The 13199-nt window shown below is 33.0% G+C and overlaps 1 protein-coding gene across 4 annotated transcripts in view; it reads right to left on the bottom strand.

Moving 5' to 3' along the window:
• The window catches only part of SPOPL (speckle type BTB/POZ protein like), an 81031-nt gene that overhangs the window by 2250 nt on the left and 65582 nt on the right, over window positions 1-13199 (bottom strand). For 3 of the 4 annotated variants that reach the window (XR_008911176.1, XR_467421.3, XR_008911177.1), the window contains 3 exons: window positions 10174-10316; window positions 10030-10083; window positions 8012-8679 (listed from right to left, as the gene is read on the bottom strand). Coding sequence is in view for 1 of the 4 variants with exons in the window: in XM_016433614.2 (XP_016289100.2) it covers window positions 8535-8679; window positions 10030-10083; window positions 10174-10316 (342 nt within the window). In the remaining 3 variants the exon portion in view is untranslated. Of the gene's footprint in view, window positions 1-4297; window positions 8680-10029; window positions 10084-10173; window positions 10317-13199 lie in introns of those variants that run through there. The other variant, XM_016433614.2, reaches the window with a different exon arrangement.

Raw genomic sequence — 13199 nt, 5'->3', positions numbered from 1 at the left:
AGCTAATGTCTGAGGCTAAATTTGAACTTAGAAAGAGGAGTCTACCTAACTTCCCACCCACCACTGTCTACTGTGCCACCTAGCTGCTCCATTGAGATGTAGAGATTTCATAAATCCGTAAATAAAAGATAGACCCTTTGCATTCTACCTTGGTTGGAAAGCATGGGGAGTGTCACATTAAATACAATAAAATTTAAGAAGGATATTGATAAAATAGAGAGCAGCCATGAAGGCATTCAGCATAGAAAAGGGTCTTGAATCCTTGGAATATGAGAATTAGTTGTGAGGAATATGGATATTAAAGGGATATGGGTTGTCCTGGGCAAAACACAACAGACATGATAGCTGTGTTTAGGATTTGAAGTGGAAAATGGATTAGATTTCTACTTGGCCTGAGGAAAGAACTAGAGGCAACAAAGAACCATGGAGAGACATTTGGGCTTGATGTCAGTATTTCCAGACAATTACAGCTGTCCAAAAGAGAAATTGATCTGCCTAGAGGTATTTCAAGTAGGGGTTTGATCACTGGTCAAATACACTAAAGTGGGAATTCATTTCAGTTATTAGACTAGGTAGAGGACAAGGTTCATTATAATCAGTGAAAATCCTGGGAAGTACTATCCTTAAAGTGTTACAAGGACCTACACAAAAGGAGGTACATAGAAACAGCAGTGTGGTGTCTCTGCAGTCAGGAGAGGAAAGAATACAGTCAAAGCTGAATATTCATCCCTGCCTATCAGTCATCCTATCTCTCTCTTCCCTTTGGTGGGCAAACTCCTTGAAGACACAATAGATAACTCCAACTGGATTTCTTCTCACTCTTCACAATCTTATTTCTGATCTCATCTTTCAATTGAAACTGCTCTCTACAAAGTTATGAATAATCCTTTTTCCAAATTAAATAGGTTTTTCTCAGTTATCTTTCTTCTTGAACTCTCGTTTGAGCACCCTCTTCATGATCTTGCCTCACATCTGAAATCCTCTTGCTTACTCCCATTGGCCTTTTGACTTTCTCCAAGTCTCACCTATAATCATACCTTCTTCAAGAAGTCTTTCCCAAACACTTTTAATTCCAGTGCTTTTCTTCTGTTGATTATTGCCTAGTTCTCTTGTATATAGAACATTTGTATAATTTGCATGATGGACTACAGTTCAATTCTACAGAAATTAGAGGAAAAAAACTGGGGGTGATGGGCAATTGGATTTCATAGCAACATGGACTCCCTGGCTGGAAGGGGCCTTGAAGCTCATCCAATACAATGTCTCATTTTATTTATGAAGTGAGGCTTAGAAAAGTTAAATTACTTACCCAAAATCATATTAGTAATAAGGACTAGGAACATAATTTGAAAATAGGTTCTATAACTCCAAATCCTGTGCCTTTATCCTCTATTATACCACACTGATTTGGTGATCAGATGGTCATTGGTAACCTTTGATAACAATTTCAGGAGTGTGATGGGGATCAAAGATTAGGTTATGAGGGTTTAATTGGGATATAAAGTGGTAATATAGTTGAAGCATTCTATGTAAACATCCTTTTTTCAAAGATTATGGGGGAAAGGAGAAAAGAATAAGCATTAAGTCCCTACCATTATATTAAGGGCTTCACAAATCTCTCATTGGATCTTCACAACTCCTCTGTGAAATACTATTAGTATTACCATTTTGCAGTTGAGGAAACTGGTGTTAATCAGTTAATCAGAGCCTTGCTCAGTCACACAGCTAGCCCAAATGCACACAACTCTATTTACACCCAAATCATCCTGACTTAAGGGTTACCTTCAAGTCCTCAAGACCCAGTGTTCTAGAAAGTACACTATCTGTCTGGAAGATTAGGACAGAAGGCAAAAATGAGATGAGATAAAAGTATCTCAAATGGTACTTTTCTTAGGATTAGGGAGATAAAATTTATTTTTAAGCAGATTAAAAGGAACCAGAGGGAAGGGAAAGATGCTATTAAAGATGATTAGAAAAAAGTTGTAAAGAGAAAAATTAAATTAAGGATGCAAGAATATAGAATAGCAGTGGGGCAGCTGGGTGGCTCAGTGGATTGAGAGTCAGACCTAGAGATGGGAGGTCCTAGGTTCAAATCTGGCCTCAGACCCTTCCCAGCTGTGTGACTGAAAGGTAAGGGTTTTAATTAAAAAAAAAAAGGAATATAGAATAGCATAGAATAACTTGAACAATGTGTAGGAATATTTTCATGTACTGTCATCAAAGGAAGGAAAGAGTGGATGATATTAAGAAGGTTAGAGGAGTGAAGCATAAGTCATTGGATCACAGATTTAATTCTGAAAGGAACCCTCAGTTCAAAAACCTTTCATTTGACAGATAAGATGCAGACTAAGGGGGCAAATTTTCTCAGGATTATATGGACAGTGAACATAAAACAAGATTTGAGATCTTGTTCTCTGACAAAAGATAGTTTGAGGTATCTTCGGATAGCATCAATCTTCTCAATGAGAAGCCAGGTCATCTGCTATAAGTATAATGTAGGTGAAAGAAAAGAGGAAAAAGTTTAGAATAGTCAATAATGAAACAGGATAAATATATATATGGATTGAAAAAGAACTATCTAGAGAAAGTCACAAGCTTGGCCTTAAGCACAATAGACATGTTGTAAATGTTTACTGAATTTAACAAATAGCGTAGGCCAGATTGTGTTGACTTTTTCTACCACCACTGAGTAGCATAGGAATAAGACTTAAGAAATACAGAACAGGGGTTTACCTAGGGATGAGGATAAGGAGATCAAAGATAAGTAAAAGTGCCTATGATCAAGGCGATGAGACTCTAGCAAGGCTAGAGAAGAATTAAAGTGAAGAACATGCCATTTAGGCTAAACCACAGCCAAGAAATAAGGCAGAATAAGGAAGACAAAGTGAATAAATAGATGAGTCAGAAAACCACTGTTTATGGATGAGAACAAAAACAGGCATTGAGAAAAAAAGAGTCTGTGGTCAGAGTGAAGTTATGGATCTTGAAGGATATAAAATCAATGTCTTGATCATATTATATCATTGAAGTTAGAGAAAAAATAGTTGTAGGGGTTCAAGACATTGAGAAATTGTGTGATCAGGGAATGAAATGGGTTTTCAAAATAGTAGTTGTAATAGGTGTGGAAGAGAGAAATTATAATTACATAGGAAAGCACACTGAATACATTGGAGTGTGAATCCTGGCTCTGTCAACTATTCCTTAGACACATCTTATCCTTTCTGGATCTCATTTTTTGCTATCAGAAAAAGGAAAGGATCAAATTGAGAGGGAGAATTCTTCAAGGTCTACATCCATGTTCCTATCACTTTTAACTTTAGGACATTAAACTTGATTTGTTAACTATACGGACTATAAACATTAAAATAATAGGGCTATGACATATGTTCAACAATATGAAAACAAATGCTTGCTGAATGAATGCTGCCAAAAGACATATAGTACCTTAGGCAACACCAACATCAGACAACAAAATCACTTTTGATTGGTAATGAAAAATTATCCTCTAATGACCTACTTTATATAATTCTAAAGGAGACCAAATGAACCACCTGCATGACATCTGCTCTCATAACATGAAAGTCCCTAAACAATGCTTTTCATTTCATATCCTGTGAAACTATTCCAAAAGATAGAAATAGCTTTATTTATAATTAAGAAAAAAGGCCCACATTAGCATGACAATTACAAACTATTTGAAAGATTCTAAATAACAAAGTAAATAATTACTTGGCCCTTTTTTCTATTTAGGATGATTCATATGACCTATAATTCATTTTCTATACTTAAGTTAGGAGGACTTTCAGAATGTTCCTTAACTTCTATCTATCCTAAGCACCTAGTAGGTGGGTTTTTTTCAAACTAAATCAGAAACACCCCCCCACACAATTTTCATGAGCAGAGATTCATGCCCTAGAGCCCCAAGATAAAACTAGAACTGCCCAGCCTTCCTTCCATCCATTCTTCCTCATGGGAAAAGGCAGGTAGTCAGGCACTATGATGCAGAAAAGGTGATAATGGAATATTAACAATAGTTCTTCTATGATCATAATCTGTTTCATCAGCTATTCTAGACTTTAATGAGTATGTACAAGTTGATATATCTAGGTTGTTGTAATAAATGTATTTTCAATTCATTGATGACAAGGGGGTTCTTGCCCATTTTAAAAAGCATAATAATCCAAAATGAAAACACACACACATACATACACATACACACACACATATATATACACACACACATATACATATATAAATTCATTCATTCATTCCAATAAATGCAAAGGGAACAAGATGATTCTGCATAAGTAATAACTTTATTGTAACTTGATGTGCTGAAATGCAAAAATATTTTCAGCAACAAGATACAAAAAGTATCTGAACAATAACATCAGCTGATTAAAAAAAGAGGCTGGCCGGTTTGATGCAAGTGTTTATACATATATTATGAATTTTCTAAATCATATTCACCCCAATACTGGTCTTTAAATCATTTTAACAAATGTGTATATTTCCAAAACAGGACTCATTTAAGTTAAGCCTTCATTCTAAACACCATATACATAATTAACTGGACTGCTATGCATGATGATGAAGTCAAACATCGGAAGAATTCCCACAAATTCCCCTTCAAATATAAAGTCCATTTACTGCAAACAGAAAATAAGCTAATTCAATTCAGCAAACATTTATTAAGCACCTACTATGTGCATAGAACTGGTTAAACTAGTTTCATCTTGATATTTCATAGGAAGCTCTGTGTGTGTGTTTGTGTGTGTGAGTGTTGTATATTTTTCCATCAATAGTGACCAATATTATTGAGTCAATTTCAAATAAATGAAGTTAACATTCATAATTTGAAAAAGTTTCTATCTAGACAGAAATACTGAATTTAAAATATGAAAACCTAAAATTTAATTCTTAAATAATTGTTTTGGACAATGAGAAATATCTGATGTGTTTGAATTTGGGGAAGGGGGGTGCGGAATCAATTCTCTCTTCCTGTTCAAGAATACTGTGACTGACTGCATTGGATTTTTTAAAAAATCATCTGAATAAAGGGTATGTTAGATTTTAAGAATGTTGATATAAATTACACATCTGCAAAGGAGATGTGCTTTCTGATTTCAATTGTAAGCTTACTGCAATGTCAAACAGTTAAATAAACTAATCCAATCTTTCTTATAATTTATTTCCAATCTAGTTTAATTATGTATCAGTAATAGTTGATAAATGAAATTTGTATGTTTTATAATAGAAGTCCTAAAAAGGCACTGTATTTTCTTAGTTCAGTATGCAGTAAATTGACCATATAAAAAAGTATTTTATAGCTTTCTTGCCTCCTGAACTACATTCCTAAATAAGTTAAAAATGAAATATGTGAAACTAACCTGTAATTTCAAGATTTAACTGAGTCCTATTTTCAGAAAAATCTATCTCTGTAAAAATATCACACACACATACATACAAGCGTGTATATACACGCAACATGACCACACAACACATGCAAGATTCTCCAAAAAAGTTTGAAGGTGGGAGACATGAATATTTAAGGAGGTAATGTTGGCAAGCCAAAATATTATGGCACCTTCATACTTGTGCTCCAAACACTTGTACAGTTTTAAAAAACAAAACACACATGTACATAACAAACTGTTTTAAAATCTTAGCCTGAATAAGAACATTTCGTAATGGTTATTTTATAACATAGAACATTTGAAATTAATCACTACATTTCTAGGGGAAAGTTCCCTCTGAAGTGACAAAAAAGGGACAAAAAAGCAAGCTGGTGATTCAAAAGGACAAAAATATTCTGGACAGTCTCCACTAGAGAATGCTGCAATGGGGTTTAAATGCAACCAAAGAGTTAATAATGAATGCATCCACTTGAGAATACAGCAACTGTTTACCTTTTTCCTTAAGACATAACAAAACTGAAAATATACATAATAAATAAAAATAAGCAAAACAACTGCCATACAATTTTCTGTTAGTGTAAGGAAGGTATGCATTGTATTATCTGAAAAGTGGACATTTTTACAAACGTAGATATTCTTACAGCACAGTGTTTGACATTTTTGGTACAAAATGTGCTATTGAGCTTTAAAAAATCTTTATAATAAAATCCTTAAGCTTTCCAATAGACTATTATATTATATTAGAAGAAGCTGAAATGAATATTACACAGTAATAAACATTACTGTATTTTAGAGCTATAGTTTTTAGCAGTGAATTATGCATGGTGTGATGTGTATAATTACACACACACACACTCACTCACACAGACTCACTCACACTCTCTCTCAAATTTAATATAATACATGGCAGAAAAATTTCACTACATTGAGGTGGAGGAAACATTATGTATACCCCAGGTAGCCAGTCTGGGAGATCTCTAGCAGGATTTAAATTTATTTCTTAAATGAAAATAATCAACTTAACATTGTAAACACGTATAGCTCAATCTCACAGTGGAGACAGGGAATTGTGTTTTTACTTTTCTTACTGCTCCAAAGGACAGAAATAGCCCATTATCAGGGAAGGAATCTTCTGTTCAACTTTAATCTTTCTGCTCCCCTAAGGGATGCTTCCAATTTCAAAACTGACATAATACAGTTAAAACCAGAGAAAGAGATTTACAGATTTGAAAGGCTGAACCTTTAAACTCTTTTTCAGTTTGTAAGTAAATGCTAACTTTTCAGTGTTAAGTGTAAATACGCATACATTCTCTTCCTTAAACATAGGATTACTAATGAACACCTGGGAAATACAAATTATTTTGGAAGATAAAATTTAAATTTCCTTTGTCCTGTACTGTAAAACTCTACAGGTAAATTACAATCCTTTGTGCATAAATCTATAAATGTAAATATATATATATATATATATTTTAATATGCTTTATTTTCCAGTGAGACACTTCTTCCTTTGTGGTCAAACAAAAATTTTGCCTAGTATCAATTTATATATTATCACTATTACAGTCAATTTAAAGCAGTAACTCAACAGTTACTCTCCTGCTCTTCCCATACTGTGCACCATTGCAGATATGTCACCCCCCTCAAATTGTAAACAAAGCTATTGAACACTGAAAATGTTATTTAAAGCTAAAATTCATTTGTAATAAAGAACTGGCCCATGAAAAGGAGTTTTTAAATGGTTTGTCCTGTTCACATTATGCAGAATTTCAATATCATCCACAATGCACATTAACTTAAGACAGAAAGGAGGGGAAAACAATGCTTGAAAATGTGGCCTGGAATACTTATCATAAAAATGAGTTGGGGGAAGGGAGGGGGGGTTGTCTCTCCTCTAGTGTGCACATCCCTTTAGAGAAAACAGATAGCTGCACACTATTTTTCATAAAAGGAAAAAGAGGAGAATAAGCTGCCCAGGATTTTGTTTTATTATGTGCCTTCTTTGAAGGGAGAGTACATCAGTTACTTAATGTGTATGAAATTCAGAATTAATTCATTGTCTTGTTATTTTCCTTGTCCAAGGTATCAAAATGAGTGTCCCAGTTGGCTCCAAATATCCTAATTTTTTTCCCAAAAGTTAAGACATATTAACTGTACCTCATTACTTCAATCAAAAGCAAAATATATATGTACCACTCAGTATACAAAAATCTTACACATTAAAAGTGCATATTTATCATTCTTAATTTGGCCCATTAATTTCATTTCATTTCATTTGGTCATTATATATGTATACTTTCTGCATGTTCAGGAATCTTTCTATAAGTGAGGGTCAAAATAAATAGAAAATTTCTAAGAGCAAATAGTATTCTTTTTGACATCTTAACCTTAATTCTCAAACATCATTAACTAGGGCATGAAGAAACACAAGCAAAATTTTATTATGTGTTTCTCAAAGTTTGTTGGACAGTTAACATACAGACATGTATTACAAACTGTACTGAAAATACAATTCTTTCAGGCCAAACCATTGCATATTTGCCCCTACAATGAAAAATAAATAAGAATCAAAGTAGTGTATTGCCATTAACTTACCTTGAAGGTAAGCAAGCTCTCCTGTATTCACAAGACTTGGACTGGAGCATATCCGTGGTAATCTCCAATTCAAGTGCTTTTGAGGAGAGCCTAGTTTTAACCTTCGAGATAGCACAGGACCAAAACTATAAAATTCATTTTGTTTTTCAAAATAATGGAAGATCCTTTTGAAACTTAATATCTTTAGTTATCAATTTTACTGCATTATGGAGCTAGTGCAATCCTGCATAGCCTAGTCAAAAAGACAAGGCACAATTCAAAAAAAAAAATTAGCCTATATGAACTAGAGAAGTCATTGAAGATAATTTAAGGCCTTGCAGTGAATTAGAGAGTAATCAGTCTAATTTAAAGCTGAAGATTAAACCATAAATTATCCATCTGAAAAGCAAACAATGCTTTTTCAGCTTCTGTTCTGTGGACAAGGATAACAAAAACAATTCTTGTTTATGGTTTGAATATTAGAATCCATCTGGACCTGGAGGAGTAAAAGTCAATTGAGTTTTTCTAAAGTTCATGGAAGATTTCAAGACTGTTTTAGTCGTTTGCGTGGAATACCAAACTGTGGACACTGTGCAGATGCTAGTGCTCGGAAGGCCTCTGCCACTAAATGAGGGTGGGACTGAATCATAGACTTCCAGCCTGCTGTTTCCATTATGTCTGTTGTTTGGCTGAAAAATAAAGTGAATGAAACCTTTAATTAAACATACTTCACAAAAACCTAACATTGAAAGGAATAAGAGTAATAGCCATAGAATTCAAAATGTTTTAAAACTTTCTTTAAAAGAGGGTTATGTCCAAACATAAACCATTAGAATAAAACCATAGAATAAAAGTAAAGCAACAAGAAATGCAGTAAACAATAAAACATGTTTTTAATCATGTAATGACAAACTAGTGCAACTGATTTATTCTCTTTTCAACTAATTTCAATTATTAAATATTTTCATTTATTTGTTCAAACTGTGTGTGATTCCTGAGTGCTTGTGTACAAATTAAGACACCTTGTAAATGATGAACTTAAAGCTACTTGCTATTTTCTCAGATAGTATCTTATAACATTATCTAATACCAACTAGGTATACATATTGAAAAACTACCTGTATGATGTATTTCAAAACAATTTATCCTGCTGAGAAGGAAGCTAGGCAGCGGAGTGGCTAGACTACCTGGTTCAAATGTGGTCTCAAGACACTTCCAGGTTGTTTGACCCAAGGTAAATCACTTACCACAACTGCCTAGGCCTCACTGCTCTTCTCTCTTGAAATTTAGTACTGATTCCAAGACAGAAGGTAAAGGTTAAAAAAAAAATATATAGCTTTCCTATGATCACTAACCTGGCTTGAAAATGATACCAATGCAGATAACAATGACTGAGAAACAATACCTTATTTTTACTTTCTCAGGGAAATATGGTCCAAAAGAAAGAATTAAGTACTGAGAAGTTTTCAAAATCCAGCCAATCCTTACCAAAAGCTTTTTGCCAGGAGTTACTTTAAAATGTAATTTACTAATCTGTAAAATGTGGACTCCTACATCTCATGAAGCAAGGTATATAAGAGACATAAATTTTTAAGTTCTATATAAATGTCCTTTAGGTAGGACAAATTACCAGAGAAATGGATAGTTTCTAGACCCGGCATAAAGTATAATCAAAACTTAATTTAAAGTACAAACTTTTCAACCATGGGAGGTTACTAAACTGTGTAAAAATGAGTTTTGTCAAAACTGTTCCTTAAACAGAAATTTCTTCTTCTTCACAATAACATCATGTCGCTTAATCACTTAAAATAATGGCATTAAAATGTTAATGGCATTATCTAAATCGATGAATATGGAAACGGAACAGAAATATGAAAATTCTCTATTCTCAAGTCTCATATTTTACATAATGGAAGGCTACAAAGCTACTTTCAAAAATTATGCAAATTCATATTAATAGATAAGGCTCTTAAGCCTACAGAAATATTTACATTCATTTACAGAGTTCAAATTAAAAAGAGAAGCTAATATCATCTTACTTGCTGTTCCAGTTTTTCCCATCTTTACACCCAAACTGTCGAAGTACACTGCACCTGCAATGAAAACGTAAGCAAACTTAAGGAATTTAGTTTGGGCAAAGATGGTAAAGGTAGCAAGCTCACTGAAATCTAGACATCACTAACCTATTAATGAATTCTATTGCTTGTGCTTTCAATTGTTCTGCACTGTGCAAATCTGCAAGGATTAGGATGTCAGCAACATTTTCTACTGAGAGGTTACTACACAAAGCTTCTTCACACATCACCTTCAGTCGATCCAGTGCATACTATTGGAAAGGAAAACACACAACAATTACACCTTTATTCAAAGCATTAATTATTGAAATTAATATAATACATGCAATTTAGAAGATAGTCAAAGCAAATCCAGGAAACTGAGGACATTCTAAGAATCTAACCTCCACTCACTTCAAGGAAATATATTTTCATTAATATTATAAAAAATACAGTCCCTAAAATGTATATGTAAAAATAAATTAAAGAGGAAAGGGAGAAAAGAGATTGAACAGAGCCGGGACAAGGTTTTGAATGCCTTATATAAGGTCTGAAAAACTGCACCACTGAATTGTACAAATTGAATTAAAGATTAAAAAAAAGGAAAGAAAGAATTCTTGATAAAACCCTAACTTCTTTCATTATTGTGTGCCTACGAAGAATATGGTACTGGGGGGGGGGGGGGGCGCCTCAGAACCTTTTTCTGTGATGTGAACTGTCACAAAATATACCATAGATAAAGTGGAATTTTCTGCCATAAAAAATAGCAAAAAGCAAAATTTGTTAGTACTAAAATGTGTTGGTCAACACACTTTTAAGGCAGGTGCTTAGCCCTAGTCCCAGCTCTGGACTTGTAGTATTCCTTAATATAATCTGAAATAAACACGAATACCCTTTGGTAAAAGATAAAATTTTCTTTCTGAAATTGTGATATATATACAGTAAGGAGTCATTCAACAAAACCACAATGAAAAGTTCTTAAATAATAGCTTTCTCCTATAATCTACTGCTCATTTCTTTCTACATCAGAGTGGAGACTGTTACAACATACTGGGTATTTATTGCTAATTTTTTTTAAGTTACTACTTAGTATATTAAAAATATTAACAAAGCCAAAGAACTTGCTCATAACTGTCAAGCATTAGTTAAAGACTATTCTGGCCATATCTAACATACATATATTTAACTACAGGTCTGCTTACTTATATGTAATTATAGAACTGTATATTTGCATATAAGTTATACTTAACTTCAGGATAGCTTTACCTACATCAAGACCAAATGTACATGTGGCTAGAAAAAGTGACTAAGCATCAAATGAATGAAAACATCACCCCCAACTTTTGAAATAATTATATTAGTGAATTTCTGAAACCTGTCTGCTGTTCCTTTGGGAGATATCAGTTGTGGAAGCATAACCATGACCATAACCATGACCAAGACAGTACTCAGTTCACAGCAGGTCCTTAAAGAAATTGAATGCAATAATTAGAGTGGCAATATATTTCATTGTCTCTGGGTTGCTAAATAGCTGCTACATCAATATTATTTTAAATAAGAATTAAGAACATTAACTTTATTCATTCATGTCTGCATAATAATAATGTGAGATTCCTTTAAAATGTAAAGAAAAAATGTAGTACAGGCATTTTAAAACGTGTTCCTCTAAAATAAATGTTACAGCATTTTGAGGAGAAAAGATAATTTCTTATATTAAGGACATAAGCAAAAAGAAACAACACTGATCACTTTAAATGATGAGAGTCTGACCTAATAGTGTTAAGTTGTACACATCATATTGTTGTCATAAAAAGTCAAAATTTATTAGGGAACATACTTTTGTTTAGTTCATTAAGCAATCAAACCACAGCTAGTAAATTCAAAAATACTTAATTTCTATTTGATGTTAAAATGAACTGGAATCCATTATATAATAGCTAATTTAATTTACCATATAATGAACAACTCTTACTCCTAAAACTAACATCACACTTATAACATGGATTTGTATTATTATGTTACATATTAAAATGCCTAATTTTTACAAGATTTTCAGTGCAATCGTTTTATGCCAAGTGTCAAATTCTGGCAATTATAAATGCATACATGTGCAGCACTGGCTAAGAGGAATCGGCATATTAATATTGTTTTGATTAATAAAAAAATTGTCGTTTATGTTAGGTTATCTGTTAGGACCAAAGGCATAGAAATGCATGTAAGCCTTTAAGTTACTAAAAGCAAATATGATTTCCAAAGATCTTTCATTTCTCACAGATGATTTATTAAAACCAATCTAGCTATAAAAATTTGCTTTATAAACAAAATTAATCAAATAATGTGCATATATACACTTTAATTTGGCAGAATTCCTTCAATCTAATTAATGTACAGATAGAAAAATGATGTAGTGGGTCAAATATAATTACTAGGATTTTTACAGAGAAATCACACCAAGATTTAATCATTTATCCTAAACTGAAGACTTTTTATTTGGCAGGCCTAGAGATGGGAGATCTTTAGTTCAAATGTGGCCTCAAGACACTTCCTAGCTGTATGACCCTGGGCAAGTCACCTAACCCCAACTGCTAGTAAGAGGTTTTAAAAATTATTTAATTAGGAGGCAGGCAGTTGGTTCAGTAGATAGAGCCAGGCCTAGAAGAGGTGCTGAGTTCAAACCCAGTCTCAGACAGTTACTAGCTGTGTGATCCTGGGCAAGTCATTCAACGCCCATTATCCAGCTTTTATTATTATTTTTTTGCCTTAGAACCAACTAAGCCAGAAGGTAAGAGTTTTTTTAAAAATAATAATTAAATTAAAAATAATAAAAACATTAGACAGTTTTTCCAGTTAATAATAACTGCCACTAGAAGAATATCATTACTAAATAGCACTTTAAGATTTACTAAGCACCTATTTCACATTATTTCCTTGTAACAATACTTTCAAGTAGAAAAGTTCATTTTCATTTTCAAAAAATAAGAAAAATGATATTTAAACAATTTATTGTGATTTCCTAAATCTGGGTATTCCTAGATTCAATTTCATTTCAAGTATTCTTTCTGGTATATTGTATTACTTGAGTGAATTAGTTTATTTAGTGATTATATTAAAGTACTCATAGATAACCAATTCTGCATTTTGCAAGTGTGGATTAG

This window comes from Monodelphis domestica, chromosome 4 (assembly GCF_027887165.1).
Source record: "Monodelphis domestica isolate mMonDom1 chromosome 4, mMonDom1.pri, whole genome shotgun sequence".
Classification (NCBI taxonomy): domain Eukaryota; kingdom Metazoa; phylum Chordata; class Mammalia; order Didelphimorphia; family Didelphidae; genus Monodelphis; species Monodelphis domestica.
Note: the sequence above shows the minus strand (reverse complement) of the source record. Positions and strands in the feature narration are given on the sequence as shown.